The following is a 17,331-nucleotide window of genomic DNA, read 5'->3' on the forward strand; positions in this document are numbered from 1 at the left end:
CGAGCCAGAAAGGCCCGGGGAAAGCAAGGACCCGGGTTGGGGAGGGATGGAGGGCGAGGCAGGAAGGTCCTTTCCTCGCCAGCCTCCCGCTCCTGCTCAACTCCCCACGGGCTTTTCTAGGACTCTGCCAGCCGCGCCGTCGGTTTTAACCCTTTCGAAAGGAGAGCGGGGGGAGCTGAGCGGAGAGAGGGAGCTGTCGCCTCAGAACAAAACACACCGCGTCAGTAGATCGCCTGCCTGGTTGCTGAAGTGTGACTGGCACAAGGTCACCTGGGAAGCTTCCACGGCTCCGCTTTTGCTAGCCGCCTTGTTTGGGCTGAAAGGTGGAATATAAATGTTGTGAGTGAAATTATTTACTAGGAAGCGCTTTCTTCTGTCTGTTCTGAATGCACTGCAGGGCTGCTTCCACACACGTTGGATAATCCACTTTCAATACTCTTTAGTGAACAGTTGAAACTGCTTTTCCATGTGTGGAACAAAATTCCACTTCCAAAGGATTGCTAAAGTGCATTGAAAGTGCGTTATACAACGTGTGTGGAAATGGCCCAGGTTAGTTTCATTGGTGCATAAAAACACAGGAGCAGCTGTGCCAGTTCAGAAAAATGACACATCTTGTCTAGCTTTCGGTCAAATGCTCTTCTTACTCTTGTTTCCTTAGCAACTGATATTCAGAGGTACACTGCCTCTAAACCTGGAGGTTCTCGTTTTAGTCACCCTGGCTCATAGTCATTGATGGATCTTGTTCTCCATGAAACTGTCAAATCCCCTATCAAAGCTGTCCAATACTTGTGAGACCATCACTACATCTTGGGGCAGTTCCACAAATTCACTCTTCTTTGAGTGAAGAACTGCTTCCGTTCATAGCATGGGAGAGGAAGAAAGAAGTGGTTTGTATCCACTTCCTACATTTTATAACCATCTGGTGTGGTTTGCCTCTGGCCAAAAACTTAAGAAAATTTCTTACAGGCTTTTCTTGCTCCTGTCCTGTTCATGGGACTCTCCACAATTCTAACCTGGATCCCTCATACCCCAAATGGAAATCATGTACTTAGACAGGTAAGTTTCACACCTTTGACTTAGGTATGCATTTTCTTCTCACACTAGGCAACAGACAAATGATCCAGGCGAAGGAAGGTACTAGCTACTGAGTCCAGGGCAAATATACATTTCCTCTTGAAGAATTTTTCAAAGATCATAACAATTCAGAGACCACACCATTTGGTGAGTTTGATGAGGTCTGCAAAGAACTCATTGATCCAGAGGAGTTAGCCATGTTAGTCTGTAGTAGCAAAATAGTAAAGAGTCCAGTAGCACCTTTAAGACTAACCAACTTTACTGTAGCATAAGCTTTCAAGAACCACAGTTCTCTGCTTGATTGGAACACACTAAAGAACTCATCGGAATCCTATCTGTTCTAGAAACCCCCAAGGACAAGAACTGAATGTTCAAGGGCAAGAAATGGAAATATTCATGGGGTGAGAATGTCCGTCCATGCTCAAAAGTCATTCAGTATGGCTGTATGTAACCCAGTAGTGGTGGAATTGCATACATGTGTAGATGGTGGGGAAATCTTTTGTTTGTACTCTGTTACTAAGCATTTTTTTAAAAAATCACACTGAGGGAACTCTGTTTCTTTGTTCTGATTCTGGCTTTAGTCAGAATGTGGACTGTATTGAACCCAAAGAAACACACACCAGAAAGAAACCCCAGAGGGGCACTAATTGTGGGAGAAGATTTGGCTGGAGTATGGAAGCTAAGCATGAATGGATCCGTGTGGTGAGAAGCCATGCTCATGCTCTGGTTGTGGGGAAGGTTTTCGACAATGGCCTTTAGCCTTTACTGCAAGCGACAGAATTCTGCCTTTTCTGTGATACAACAATCAGACGGTGCAGCTTTCCCCTTCCCTCCCTTTCCATGCCAGCCCAAGCAGTACCTGTTAAATTTCTACCTGTTGGGTAGCTATGAAAGGCAAAGGGATACAAGAAACCAAGCAACTGGGCTGTGTGTTATCTTTAGCGGCCTTCAGACCTCTGGGAAAAGTGCATTTGGTAGTTTGGAGCCAGTTTGGTGCATTGATTAAAAGCAGCAGGACTCTTATCTGGATAAGCAGGTTTGATTCCCATTTCTCCACTTTAAGCCAGCTGGGTGACCTTGGGTCAGTCACAGCTCTCTTAGAGCTCTCTCAGCCCCACCCACCTCACAGGGTGATTGTTGTGGGGATAATAATAGCATACTTTGTAAACTGCTCTGAGTGGGTGTTAAGTAGACCTGAAGGGCAGTATATACATAAATAATAATAATAATAATAATAATAATAATAATTATATTGTGTTTATTATAATAATAATACATGATAATAATTATTATTATCATCATCATTATCATCATCATCATCATCTTTCAGAAGGTTTCCACTAAATATCTATGAAGAATTTATTCTAGGAGCAGCTCCGACCAATATTTTATTAATCTTTAAACCACTGGACTTCCTATTTTATTATGCTAGAACAGACTACCACAGCTACCCATCTGGAATTATTCCTTCCAGTGAAGTCTCATTATTATATTCATAACACAGTCCAGCCACCAGATGGCATTTCTTTCCCACTTTAAAATGTAACCCAAATCTGAGGAGATTTTTAAACAAGCATTGATCGTTATTACAGTAGCCATAATAGACTGGACTAGCCTAATTTTGGCAGCACTTGGAAGCTAAGCAGGATTGGTACTTTGATGGCAGACCACCCAGGAAGACTGGGGCTGCAATAGTAACTGCAATTATATACCGCTCTTCTCAACATATTGGTGCCTCACTCAGAGCAGCTAACAAAGTCAGTGTTAGTATAATCCCCACAATATAGCTGGAGTGCTGGGGCTGAGAGAAGTGGTTCACCCAAGGCCACCTGCTGAGTTCATGCCAGTAGTGGACAGCTCAACCACTTAACTACTGTGCTAGAAGGCGGCAATGGCAAACCATCTTTGCTTATCCCTTGCCTTGGTGGAACCCAATGTGGTGACCATGAATTGATTGCAACTCAGTGGCACACTTTTGATCATTAATGCTATCCCTGACAAGGGGTTGCCAATGGGCTCTTTAAAATAAAATAAAAAGCTAGAGATTCTGTTTAATATATTGAAATAGTTCCTATATCACATGAAACAATAGCTGGTTAATAAACCAACTCCAAGCCATGGTTGCATATACTGGTGCGATGTGCCCTAATTAAACCAGAGGTGAAGCTGTAAACAAAACTTTCCTCACACTCCATGCACTGACAGGATTTCTCTCCTGTGTGGATTCTCTAATGTGTCACACACCACTTGTGGAATTAACAGTTACAAGATGGGACCTTTAAGTGCCTGCATCCTTTCTCCTTTGCAGCTGAGAGGTAATTTGGTTGGTCATTGTTGGAAGGAGGACACAGAGGTAGTAGGCTTCACAGCTCGAGCAAAGTGATACTAATGCTCACACAATCTTATATTCTCTCTTTCTCCATCTGCTCCTTGATCCCTTTGTTCTATACCTGTCTCCCAGATGATCCTAAGATTACCTTCTGTTTCCCGCCGTATCTCTCCCTTTTAAGATCACTACCGTAGGGATGCTTTTCATCCATTCTCTAAGTACTTCTGAAGACCCCCAGTTTTCCCTAGCTCTCACTGACTGAACTTCCCTCCCTTTGATTTTCCTTTCCTGTCTAATCCAACTTATTTTGACTGCAAGCAAATTTTAGGTGTTTTTTTTTTTTTTTTAGTAATCATGCTGTCCATGGTGCAGCAGTTAAAGCCTCAGAATACAAGGATGAGGAGAGAAGAGTCCATCATACACTTTTCTTTCTCTCACCATCCTTCTCTTTAAAGGACCTCTTAGGCTAACCTAATAAAGGATTGTTGGGGGGATGGGCTGACCCTGGACTCCACCAATGCCCCCTCCTCAGAGGTGGACACAAGTTGGGTGAAGGGAATCAAGGCTAATGACCTCCCTGCCTGGGCCCTCCCTTCTCCTAACCTGCCGCTCCTCAGAGGTTATAAGAGGCTGCTTTGCTCTACATGCCCAGGACCCAGAAGACCCCAGCTGCTGCTAGCTTCCTCCTGTAGCCTGTTCTCAGGTGCAGTCTGCTTAGACTTGCCAAACTTCTGGTGGTGGCTGGAGATCTCCTGGAATTACAACTGATCTCTTGGCCACTGAGAGCAGTTCCCCTGAAGAAAACAGCTGCTTTGGAGGGTGGGCTCTATGACATTATACCCTGCTTGAGGAACCTCCCATTCCTAAATTCACCCTTCCCAGGCTCTACCCCCAACATCTACAGGAATTTCCCATCCTGGAGTTGGCAACCCTGCTACCTGAGCCTGGTTTGTCTTCTGAGGTATGTGCCAGGCCTGCAAGGCTCTAAGGCTGCTGCTAGTGCACCTCTGGGCGGCCTTATCCTTGTTCCTCTCTCCACAGCCCCAGTTGAACTGCCTGCTTGGTGTCTGGGCAAGACTGTGCCTGTCGGAGGTTTCTCTGGAACAGGTGAATGCAGGTTGGGGCCAGCCCCACTGTGCCATGGAAGCATGCTGGAACAAACATTCATTCATAGCTTAGCTGAAGTTTATAGAAACATAGAGCTGGAAGGAATCACAAGGATCATCTAGTCCAACCCTTAGTACAATGCAGGAACTTCACAGCTACCTCCTCCCCTTCACCTCCCTCTGTGGCATGAATATTTTGGGGGGACTGTGTATCCCGCTCGCCACTTCGGTTCTTTGTTCTCGGGAAGCCCCTCACCAAGGCTTGTATAGATGTGAACCTAGCCTGACTCTCCCTGATGCTGTTCTAAGTCTCTGATAGAGAAAGGCACCTTTGTACAGACAAGATCTTAACCAAGACTGGTAGTTTATTATTTTAAAAACAAGAGAAGAGATACAAAGTAGCAAGACGAAGCTCTGAAGCCAGGCCCGTCTGACCTTGACTGTTACACTGCTAGTCAGAGATAGATAAAATCGTTCAAGAAATCATGCAATAATACAGTTTAACTATAATACCCTTTTCCCCAATAAGACAAGAGCTTCTGCCCCTGCCGTTGACAAACTCAGGATGAAACTGGTCTCTGTGATTTACCAAAAAGCAGTCCTGTGGCTACCATTGGAAAGCCCAGGACCAAGCAGGTCCCAGGGCTTCACCAAGAGGCAGTGACGTGACTACCTGTTGGCACGCACAGGACTAAACAGGTCTCTGTGTGTTTCCAAGAGGCAGTGATGAGCATTCTGTAGCTGCATCTTTTATAGGGAAAGATCCCAAAAGTCTGCATGTTTTGACAATCATCAGTTACGTAGGCTTTGTTCTTCTAAAGTATTTCTGATGTGGGGATGGTATAAACATTTTTAAGATAGACAGTTGTCTTGATACTCACATAGGCAAAGGCTGTAAATAAGAAAGGAATTCGTACACTTCACCAGTCATGGACAGGGTCTGTCCTTTTTGGCAGATAAGACAATGTCCTTTAAGCTTCTCTCTCTTGCCCTTCTGTAACTTATGTGTATAGGCCATTTGCCAGTTAACATCTAGCTCATGACTCTATCTGATTCATGTCACAGGAGGGTGTGAAGACCTTCAGCCAGCTCTCAAGAAACAAAACTTACATGGAATGAAACTTATATGCAGAGAGCTTTAGGAAGGTGCTTTTAAGACTAAGAGCAGAACCACAAGTGACAAAAGGCACAGGTTGGACACTTGTCAGCTTCCCTCAAGTTTTGATGGGAAATGTAGGCAGCTTGGCGGAATGTTGGACAAGTGACAGTTGAAAAGTCCATTGGACAGCAGTCGGAGAGCCAAGCTGCAAGACTAGGATGCCTACATTTCCCATCAAAACTTGAGGGAAGCTGACAAGTGTCCAATCTGTGCCTTTTGTCACTTGTGGTTTTGCTCTAAGACTGGTTCCATGTTCTGTTTGAGCCTAGCCTTGATCCAAACTACAGAATTTTCACAACACCCTCAGCAAGCTGAGCCCTGCTCTATGCCCAGAGGAAGGCAAAAACTCGAGGATCCTTGGCCAATCTGACCTGGAGGAAAATTCCTTCCCCACCCTAGGAATATAAGAAAGGGCCATGAGAGCCAAGCGTCAGCTCATTCCTTCATGCACTCCCTCTCCTGATCTGCGTACATTCATATTAAGTCAGAGAACTATCATAGCTGTCAAGTGACCATCTAACCTCTCCTTAAATACCTCCAAGGAAAGAGAGCCCACCACTTCCCAAGGAAGCCTGTTCCACCCCTCTGTCAGGAAGTTCTTCCCAGTGTTTAGCTGAAAACTCTTTTGCTTTATAGATAAAATGAAGGAGAATGAGGCTGTAAGCTGCTTTGAATCCCTACTTGGGGGGGGGCGGTGGGGAGTAGTGTATAAAGATCCAAAGAGGTGGCACGTGTTATGACCACAAAAGCGCAAGTTCAAGCAAACAACAGACAACAAAGTTAGGGCTTCATCATGCTCAAAGGATTCTCCACCTCTGAAGCAAAAACATGGCTTAGTCCATGTTAGTTAATCTGGAGCGGGAGTTGTCGATATAAAAGAGCTCTAGCTCTGATGGGATGGGACGGGATCCCCTCATAAGGGTTAAAAGGACAGAGTCGGTATCCTAGAGAGGCCGTGGAGGAAGCTGTCCGAGGTACTTCCTAGCCTCGCCCGCCACCGTGGGAAAGCGGGCCTTGCGTTTCCCACGGGGTCAAGATGAACGGCGCTGGTAGTTCTGCGGAGTTCACGGCGGCTTTGCAGGACAGAGCAGGCGACAGAGGTGGGGAATTTGCATCGGGACTTCAACGCGGGAGAGAAGATAGGATTTTTTGTAGCTGAATATAGGCAGTGCCCCTGCACGAAGAAGAACTAGCGGTTTGGGGTAGGCGAATAACCCTTTCCCGGGGTGATCTAGTTTTCTGCGTGCAGGGAATTGGTTCGCGTGGTGGCGCGTTCCTTCCCGTGAGAGCCCGTTTGGATCTGAAATGGTACATCCCAGGAAACGTTTTGCCGCCACCGTTGCCGTTGGTGAGGCTTGCTTTACACGTGGAGTAGTGGCTTAGGGGTAGAGCATCCGCTTTGCATCTGAAGGCCCCAGGTTCAACCCCTGGTATCTCCGCGTAAAAGGATCAGGTAGCCGGTGATGTGAAGGACCTCCACCTGAGACCCTGGAGACAGGCGTCCAGTCTGAGTAGACAAAGCTGAACTTAATAGGCCAAGGATGATAGATCAGGTATACAGTAACTAAGCATGTTTGAATACTCTCTGCTAGGAAAAGGGGTTACATATAAGGGAGAAAGGTTTTACAGCCCTCCATTCCCTGCTGTTCTAGCCTTCCACTTCCAGGGAGGCTGGGTTTTTTTGAAAATTGAAAATTACTTGAAAATTGGCACCACACATCTTGTAGAAAGTGGTGGAGTTTGTCCTACCTGCTTCTTATTTATTTATGTCATTTAAAAGTCCACCTTTCTCACTGAGTCTCAAGGTGGATTTCATAGTGCGGGATTAGTACAATCAGTGGCCGCAAGGGCAGGCTTTTCCATACAGTGTCAAGAACAATTCCATAAATGTCATAGGATAGATTACAAGTTTACAAAGACATAGTATTAGCAAGGATCCAATATGAGGTTGAAGAATTGCTGAAACAGCATAAACAATTCAGGGACTTACATTAAACAACATGAAGCACGGGTAGTATATAAGAGTACATATTTAAAGCAACAGATAGTATATAAGGCAACATAATGGTGAAATCTATGGTTCCTAACTCATTAGTGAAACATCTGGGACTCCTTTCCTACAATACCACCCTCTTAGCTAAAAAAAAGGCCTTTTTGAATAATTCAGTTTTTCATTGTTGTGGAAAGCCAGGAGCATGGGGGCTCTCCTGACCTCCTCAGGCAGGCCATTCCATAGGGTAGAGGCCACCACAGAGAAAGGCCGTGTACGGGCTGCTGTTGATTTTGTGCATGTACAGGCTGGCACTTGCAAAAGACCCTGTTCAGATGAGTGAAGCTGCCATGGAGGGACATAGGGAGGGAGGTGGTCCCATTGATATGCTGGATGAAGGCCGTGAAGAGCTTTGTATGTAATAACCAATGCACGGTAAATGATGGGTAGCCAATGGAGTGACTGTAGGATGGGAGTGATGTTCAAGCTCCTGCTCGCTCCTGATAATAGTCAAGCTGCAGCATTTTGCACCAATCGGCGCCTCCTAGTTAACTTCGATGGGAGACCAACGTATAGTGCATTACAATAGTCAAGTTTTGATGTTACCATGGCATGGATCCAGGTGGCCAGGTCGGCTGTGTCAAGATAAGAATCCATTTTCCAGGCTAGAGTGAGATTGTAGTAAGCATTTTTTGCAGCTGCCTTAACTTGTTTTTCTAGTAGTAACACTGGATCCAGTATAACCCCCTAGGCTCTTAACTGAGTCTGCAAGGGTCAAACAAACTCCATCAAAAGTGGGGAGTACAATGTCTTTCAAGATCTCTGACTTCCCAGCAAGCATCACTTCAGTCTTGTCGGGGTTCAATTTTAATTTGTTATTTTTCAGCCATTTCACTACGGCTGTCAGGCAGCGATCTAAGATTTCTGCTGCATCCTGTGGAGACCTGGATAGTGATGACATCCAACTCCATAGCAGCGAATGAGTTCTCCTAAATGTTTTACATAGAGGTTGAATAACATGGGAGACCCAGTTTGGTGTAGTGGTTAAGAGCACGGGACTCTAATCTGGAGAACCGGGTTTGATTCCCCACTCCTCCACTTGAAGCCGGCTGGGTGACCTTGGGCTAGTCACAGCTCTCTGGAGCTCTCTCAGCCCCATCCACCTCACAGGGTCTTTTGTTGTGGGGATAATAGTAACATACTTTGTAAACGGCTCTGAGTGGGCATTAAGTTGTCCTGAAGGGTGGTGTATAAATTGAATGTTGTTGTTAGCATTAGTATTAAAATTGCACCCTGCGGAACCCCACAGGCTAGTTCCCATTCTTGAGAGAGCTGATTTCCGATGGCAACCCTTTGATTTAAACCAGTCTTCTGCTGCATGTATAGCCTGAACCTAAGGACTAGGTGGAAGCTGCAGTGGAGCGTTGGTGAAAAACTTGATAGCAGACACAACCCCTTGTTTCTCTCTAGACTGATCATGCCTGATCAGTTAACTGGGTAGGATTATGGTGCGCAAATGTACAAAATGAAGTGTCTGTTGGTCATGAGGCTAGGTATCCAAAAAAAAGCAAAACTTCCCAATGAAAAACCCTTGGAATGGGACTTGGCTTGTGATGGGGAGAAATCCTTGGCACATAGGAGGTCCCAGGTCCTGTCACCGGCACCTCCAATTCAAACGTCTCTGGTAGTGAATGTGGGGAAAGACCTTTCTCTTCCTGAGACACAAAACAGACAGATGTCTCTGATTAAAGCAATTCCATTTGAATTCTGATTCGGGGAGGGACCATGGCTCAAGGACAGAGTTTGTGCTTTGCAGGCACCAAGTCCCAGATTCAGTCCCTGGACAGAGGTACTCTGCTAGCCAAGCTGGGTCTTAAATGTTTACGATTTCATTAGTAGAACTGGAAACTACTATGAGTTCTTTGTCTGAAAAGTGGGATATAAGTATTTTAAATAAAAATGCCTTTGCCTTGGGGCCCTAGAAAGCAGCTGCCAGTCAGAGGAGGTGAGTGGTGTGGTTTAATGCCTTATAAGGCAGCTTAATTTTTCCTCCATGAAACCCAAGGAAAGTGTCCCACACAGCATTTTCTTTCACAGCACCCACACCAGAAGCTTGTTTTCTCCTCCTGGCAAATGCCCTACATCCCCACAGCAGGATCACAGCCATCCTGCTTGCCTAGTAATTAAGTGGTTGGACTGCAAATCGGCGCTCTGCTGGTTCGAATCCCACGACTGTCATGAGCTCAGCTTGGATAAGCCACTCCTCTCAGCCTAAGCTCCCCAGCTGTATTGTGGGGATAATAACAGCACTAACTTGGTTCACCTCTCTGAGTGGGGCACTAATCTGTCTAGAAGAATCGTATATAAGGGCACTGATGATGAGGATGATTCAACCTGGTTTAAATTTCTGCAGCAGAAGGCAGATAAGGCTTGGCTTGCTGGAGGTGAGAGAGAGAAAAGGGAGGAGGAGGGGGGGCAAAAGATAGAGAGGCCTCTGCTACGAGCATGGGTGGCTTTAAGAGGGAATTAGATTCATGGGGGATTGAGCCATTGTTGGTTGTTCCCCCTGGTGACTAAAGGGAATCTCCGTACACAGAGGCAGCAAACGTCGGAAATGTAGTGCTAAGAGGCAGCATCAGGGGAAGGCCTTGTTAGATGACCTGCAGGACAGCTGGTTGACCACTTTGTGAAAGACGATGCTGAACGAGGTGGACCACTGGGTGGATCCAGCAGGGCTCTTTTGGCTCAGGCTTGGAAGCTTTCAGGATTCTTGAACTTGGTTCAGATGTAACAGGTAAGCATGGTTTAATTAAGCCATGATAGGTGTAGGGTTTATCTAATCAAGATCTGAAAACATGGTTTTGTAGGAAGCTGCCTTATACTGAATCAGACCCTTGGTCCATCAAGGTCAGTATTGTCTACTCATATTGGCAGTGGCTTTCCAGGGTTTTATGTAGCGGTTTTTCATATTTCCGGCTACCAGCTTTTAACTAGAGATGCAAGGTATTGAACCTGTACCTTCTGCGTGGCAAACAGATGTTCTACCACTGAGCCACAGCCATTGCCCCGTGATATATGAATGCATGCATCGTCGCTTGTTTCCCGGGGCTGTCCTCATCCACTCCCTGGTTACAGAGAGTCCTGTCTAGAGTGAAGGTGACGAGACCAGGGTTTGTCAAGGCAAGACAGGATTTGAATTATTGTCTGCAAGTCAAATTTTGGATTCACAAACTAACCATAATTAAAATAAACCCCATTTTCCTGTTAATTTTTGAACAGATATTTTTTTGTCCCCAAGATGACAGGACCGTGAGAGACATCAGTGTGGAAAACCTTCAGCAAGAAAACTCAGCATCAGAAGAGCTTGTGGCTTTACCAGGAAGATCCCAAGAGCATCTTTCCTTCCTGACCGAGTCTGGTAAGCGAGAGTATTTTATTTCCTGGTTATTTTTAAAAAAATTGAATTCCACCTTTCCCCATTGGAGGCCATGAAATTTGCTGACTATATCAACGAATACAATTTAAAGATAATTTCAGAGAGGTAGCCATGTTGGTCTGCAGTAGAGCAGCAGGGCTGGATTCCAGTGGCATGTGAGAAACTTACAAGATTTTCAGGATATAAGCTTTCACGAGTCAAAGCTCCCTTCTTCAGATACATTTGAAACTCTTAGCTGTTTGAGAATTTCCAGCAGTTGGCTTGTGTATAAGCCTATGTCTATGTTAAACATCCTTTCCAACGGTCAAATTGGTTGGGTGCTCTCCCAAAGAAAATTGCTTTACATCTCTTTCTAAAAACAGTCCATGGATGGTGTCTACCTAACTTCCTCAGGCACCAGGGGTCTCAAACAAAAAGACTGGTCTTCTAGCAGAGGACAATTGTACAATCTTTCTGGGCATGGCAGCCAGCAGAAGTAGGAAAGGGGAATACTTCTGAAGCTTAAAAGAGAGAGAACAAAGGTTTTTCCTTCTGAAACGAGACCGAGTGTGGTGTAGAGGTGAGAGATTTGGACTAGGATTTGGGAGGGCCAGGTTCGAATCGCCACTCTGCTGTGGAAGCTGGCTGGGTGACCTTGGGCTAGTCACACACATTCAGCCTAACCTACCTCACAAGGTTGTGTGAAGATAAAATGGAGGAGAGAGAAACAATGTCAGCTTCTTTGGGTCCCCACTGGAGAAAAAAGTGGGGTATAAATGAAGTGAAGAAGGAAAAAAATGTGGGTACCAGGTCATACAGGGCTTTAAAGGCAAGAACAGATCCTTGAAATCAAAGAAAGAAGGCAGTCGATATAATCACTTCAGAACAGGCATTTTGTACTTTAACTGGCTCAGAGCAGTTAGCAGTGGGACTGCCAGATTTTGCACTGAATGAAAGCTTCGGAGATATCTTTCAGATTAGGCCCAATTTAAAAAAAAAAAGCATTCAAAGCATTCCTCAAGGTTGCTCACTCCTGGGCCGGCTTCTTTCGTGAGATCCTCTGCAAACAAGGGAGGGCTGTTTTCAGATGTCACAAGCAATGTCAGTTTAAGATAAGATCAAACATGGTCTCCCCTTATGTGTGTCAAGCTGAAATCGAAGCCTCCCTGGTGTAGGAAGTCTTTGACTGAGCCCCAGTTTCTTGAGTCGTCTGTTGTTTTCAACCCGGCCCCGGGGGGGCAGAGGGGAGTTGGCCGACAACCTGGATTTCTGTGTGTCAGTTTGATCTGTCATGTGGGCAAGTAACAAACTTCCATTTGGGAAAGAATTCTCATGTTCACTTCTACTTTGTTGTCCTTCTTCCAGCTGTTTAGAAGTCTCTCTCAGTTTCCTGTTGCGTTGCTGGAGGTAAACATTATTACCACCATTGATGCAGTTGCACAGCGCAAAACTCCTGCAATCACATAGTGCTGCATTGGACAGCTATTGGTTTCGTTCAGACATACCATGAAGCCAAGGTTTCTTTTAAATAGGCTTACAGTGCAGTCCTAAAAAGAGTTACGCCCTTCTAAGCCCATTGACTTCAATGGAATTAGAAGAGCATAACTCTTTTTAGGATTGCACTGTTAGTTTGTGAAACAAGGGTTCTGCTTGTAGATGATTGACAAATCCTGGTTGCTGCTGCAAAAAATTCTGGTTTAGTCATCTTCACTCTTTCCACCCGTTTTCCCTGTGGTAGCAATGTAAAAAGTCTGTGGAGATGTGGAGACAAAAAAAGAAAAAATGTGCGGGTTTTGCTGAGTTTTTTCAGTGGAAAAATTGGGTTATTTTGGAAAGTCCTATAAAGATAACATCTCCAGTTTTTCTGTTTTTCTTTTTGAATTTTTTTAAATACCTTTTAAGACAGAAGTTTTACTCATTCAAAATGTTCAGCATGATCAAGTCTGAGAACTGAGGGCAATTCCAGGGAGCATTTAAAAATAAATAAATGATGAAATGTATAAAATTTCAGAATGAGTGAAGTGTGCTAAGGATACAGCAGTTTGCAGATCTCTGGTTCTGGGGAGGCTGTTTCTTTGCCAGGGTGGTATTAGTCAGAGACCATACTGGCCTAGTTAAACCACTGGTCTCACTCTAAGCATCTTACGTTCATCAGGAACATTTGCACTGTAGTAGAAGGACCAAAGAAACTTGTGACGCTTTAAAGAATTTACTGTGGCGTATGTTTTTGTGAGCCAAGAACCCACTTTGTCAGATGTATGAAGGCAACAGCTACGGCAGTGAAAGGGTCTCAAGATGGGCTAAGTTCTGTGTTCTATTGTTTGGTATTCTGCTGATTTGGTCTGTTCCCTGTCCTAACTTTCCTTGATGTCTTCAAACTTTTCTCTTTCCTCCAGCACATGATGGGTGGGAGAATGAGAATCAGGGGAAACCAATTGGTGTGTCACCAGAAAGAGCTGCATGTGAGGAGATGAAAGAAAAGCCAGAGGCCTGGAGGGAAAAATCCTTTTCTTTCCAAGAAAACGACTTCCCAGAAATTCAGCAAACGATATACACAGGAGAAAATAAGAATACGTGCCCTGTGTGTGGGAAAATATTCAGAGATGATTCGAACCTTAAGCGACATCAGAGAACTCATACAGGAGAAAAACCATACCAGTGTTTGTACTGTGGAAAGAGCTTCAGTCGAAACACAAACCTTGCATCCCATCAGAGAATCCACACGGGGGAGAAACCATATATGTGTTCGGTATGTAGCAAGACCTTTTGTGACAAATCCAGCCTTAATCGACATGAGAGAATCCACTCTGGGGAAAGGCCATATGAGTGTTATGAGTGCGGGAAAAGCTTTGATCTGAGTCAGTCCCTGATCAGCCATCAGAGAACCCACACAGGAGAGAGACCATATAAATGCCCAGAATGTGGGAAAACATTCAACCGGAGCCAAAACCTCCTTAGCCACCAGAGAATCCACACGGGAGAGAAACTGTACAAATGCTCAGAATGTGGGAAAAGCTTCAGCAGAAGCCAGAATCTCACACGACACCAGAGCAGCCACACAGAGGATAAATTGTATGAATGCTACGAGTGTGGGAAAAGCTTCCGTCTGAGCCAGTCCCTTATTAGCCATCAGCGAATCCACACTGGAGAAAAACCATACACATGTGACCAGTGTGGGAAAAGTTTCAACCGGAGTCAAAACCTCATGAGCCACCAGAGAGTCCACACAGGAGAAAAACAGTACAAATGCTTAGAGTGTGGCAAATGTTTCAATTGGAGCCCAGACCTCCTTCGCCATCAGAGAATTCACACTGGAGAGCAGCCGTATAATTGCTCAAAATGTGGAGAACGCTTCAATCGGCGTGAGAATCTTATTAGACATATGAGAATACACATGGACAAAACTACATTGCATTGAGTATCCCTTACTCACTAGGATTCTTATCAGCTATTAGAGAATCTACCCATCTGGTACTGTTTAAAAAAATACACCTTTAGCTATGATACTGTTTTACATTCCCCCCCACCAGTACATTTTTGTTACGCAGTTGTCAGTGTGTGACAGCTGTTACAAGTTACAGTTTAAAGGGAACACATCATCTTCTGGGACTGGTGGGAAAGCATTTTGGAAGCTGTTATCTGAGATCAGTGAGGTAACAGACAAGGTCAAAGATTCCACGACAGACAGAAAGCCATAACAAAGCTGAACAGTTTCATAATCTGAAACTACTCCAATTAAGCAAAAGTTTACAGAGGCTTCCTATTTTTTTTTAAAAATCCTCATCTTCCTTCAAGTAGTTCAGAGTAACTTACCTGAGTCTCTTCCATTTTATCATCTCAACAACCCTATGAGGTAGGCTTGGGCTGGGCAAGAGAGAGAGTGTAGTTTAGATGGGTAGCCATGTTGGCCTGCAGTAGAACAGCAGGATTTGAGTCCAGTGGCACCTTAGAGACCAACAAGATTTTCAGAGTGTAAGCTTTCGAGAGTCAGAGCTCCCTTCTTCAGGAAGAGTGTGTGTGACTGTGACTGGCCTGAGTTTACTTAGTGAGCTTCACAGCTGATTATTTATTTTATTTATTTATTTTTTCAATTTATATACCGCCCATCCCCAGGGGCTCTGATTAGGGAGTTTGAACTCAGGTCTCTGCATTCTTACTACTAAATTCTGAGCCCGCTGGCTCTCTGCAACTGTTGGCAGAAACTTCCAAAGGGTTGATGGCCTTTCTTCAATACAGTGGTGTTAAACTAGCCAGATTTTTATGTTTTTCCATCTCTGTGGAACCCCTGTGGTATAGTGGTTACGGATCTAGAGCCTCTGTGAGCCGTACTCAATAAATCTAGCCCTTGGTCAAGTGAGGGCTGATTTCCCCCATCCTCCTTCCCTGGATCCCAGTAACCTTTAGCCCTGTTGCAGAATCAGGTGGCGCACTCCTTGAGCATGCTTAGAAGATTCTTGTTGAAGCACCCACCTGATTCCCTGCATGCAAGGGGAGCGGAAAATAATGTGGTGTAGTGGTTAAGAGTCTCGGGCTAGGATCTGAGAGACACATCTCCACTCTGCCATGGAAGCTCGCTGGGTGACCTTGGACCAGTTGCACCCCCCATCCTAACCTACCTCACAGGGTTGTTGTGAGGACCAAAGGTAGGAGGGGATAATGTTGTAATCCGCTTTGGATTCCCACTGGGGAGAAAATGAAGTTAATTAATAAATAAGCTTCAGATCTGCCTCTGAAGTACCTCAAACTTGGTGCCATCTGCCGAAGGGGACTTTGGCATTGTGATTCTGAGGAGTCACTCAACAAGCAAAGTGAGACACAGCACTGTCACATGTAAACATTTGTGGTTGCATCAGAAAAAAGTAAAATGAAAGTAAGTTCCTATGCCTGAAGTGCTTTCGGTCTCAGATAATATCTAGGACATTCAAAACTTGGCTTTGTTGCCTTAGTGTAGTAGTACAGCTCGCAATTTATTCAGAAATACCATGGAAATGAAACAGTCACCAGAATCAATGTGTTTAATACAGTTAAGACCAGTATGTTCGAACACCTTTTTGTCCCACTCTTCTTTGTGGGGAAGGGGGTTTGAAAATAAACATAGTTCCCCTCTTCTCCGTTTTTAACGTCACAAGAATCCTGTGAGATGGGCTACGCTGACCATGTGACTGGCCCAAAGTCAGCCTGCTGGTATCTTGACAGAGTTGGGTTTGAACCCAGGTGGTGTAGCAGGATTAGAGTTCAGCGGTAACTTAAGAGACCCACAAGATTTTCAGGGTGTAAGCTTTCGAGAGTCAGAGCTCTGACGCTCAAAAGCTTACATCCTGGAAATCTTGTGGGTCTCTTACGTTACTGCTGAACTCTAATCCTGCTGTTCTACCGCAGGCCAACATGGCTACTTGCCTACAACCATTCTAGTGTGACACTAATCACAACCCAACACAGCCTCAATATGCTAAAAATCTGTGTTTTGACATGCACGGAAGACAATTTTTCTTCAGTCTCGGGAGAAGTTTTTTATTTCAGAGCTCTCTGGGTGGCAACCTGAATGCCTAGTGCTTATCACGAATGACACTGAAGATCTTTCCTGTTCCTACACCCCCTTTCTCTCTTAGGACTGAAGTTCCCTCCCAGAACACCGGCAGGGGCTCCCTCTCCTTTCCTTTACGTGCCTCCTCAAAACCCACCCTTCCCATGAAACCTTTGTCCCAACCTGAGTCTGCTACCAAAACTAAAGTTAGACCCCCTTTGCCTGTGTGGGCCTCACCTAGTGGCAGACCTCTAATGAATTTTGTTGGAAGTCCACTGTGTGTAGTAAGTGTACTGAACTTGCAACAGCAGTGTGCAGGAAGACAATACATATCAAGAGAAGAGATTTCATACATCCTTGTAAGCTTTACCTATTGCTCAGATGTTTGCATATCAAGACAATCCTCTTCCTCGGTTGTCTCTAGTGTTTCAAATGTTTGGATTGTGAATTTCTCAGGGTAGGGACCTGCCTTGCTGTTAATCGGTATAGAACTGTTCATGTTGACTGAGCTTACATTAATAGCTGGTAACCCTTGGAGGAAAAATAGATGTCTACATGTTAAGACCTGACATAACTTTTACAAGTAAAACCTGACAGGGTATTTGATTCCTCCCCACGTATACACTGGGGGGGGAGAGGTTGTATTGTTTCGTTCACATGCTTAACAGAAGAACCCATTTGTTTCAAGGGGCTTCCTCACAAGAAAGTCTGAATAGAATATTGTTTGCTTATTC

At 44.8% G+C, this 17,331-nt stretch overlaps 1 protein-coding gene across 1 annotated transcript; it reads left to right on the forward strand.

Moving 5' to 3' along the window:
* Positions 1 to 6,694: 6,694 nt before the first annotated feature.
* On the forward strand, positions 6,695 to 16,282 carry LOC129327164 (zinc finger protein 501-like). The gene is made up of 3 exons (XM_054975645.1): positions 6,695 to 6,768; positions 10,957 to 11,076; positions 13,470 to 16,282. Exons 1-3 carry the CDS (start codon positions 6,705 to 6,707, stop codon positions 14,489 to 14,491), a joined length of 1,206 nt encoding a protein of 401 aa, XP_054831620.1. The 5' UTR covers positions 6,695 to 6,704; the 3' UTR covers positions 14,492 to 16,282.
* The last annotated feature ends 1,049 nt before the right edge of the window (positions 16,283 to 17,331 follow it).

Source organism: Eublepharis macularius, chromosome 4 (assembly GCF_028583425.1).
Source record: "Eublepharis macularius isolate TG4126 chromosome 4, MPM_Emac_v1.0, whole genome shotgun sequence".
NCBI classification, from domain to species: domain Eukaryota; kingdom Metazoa; phylum Chordata; class Lepidosauria; order Squamata; family Eublepharidae; genus Eublepharis; species Eublepharis macularius.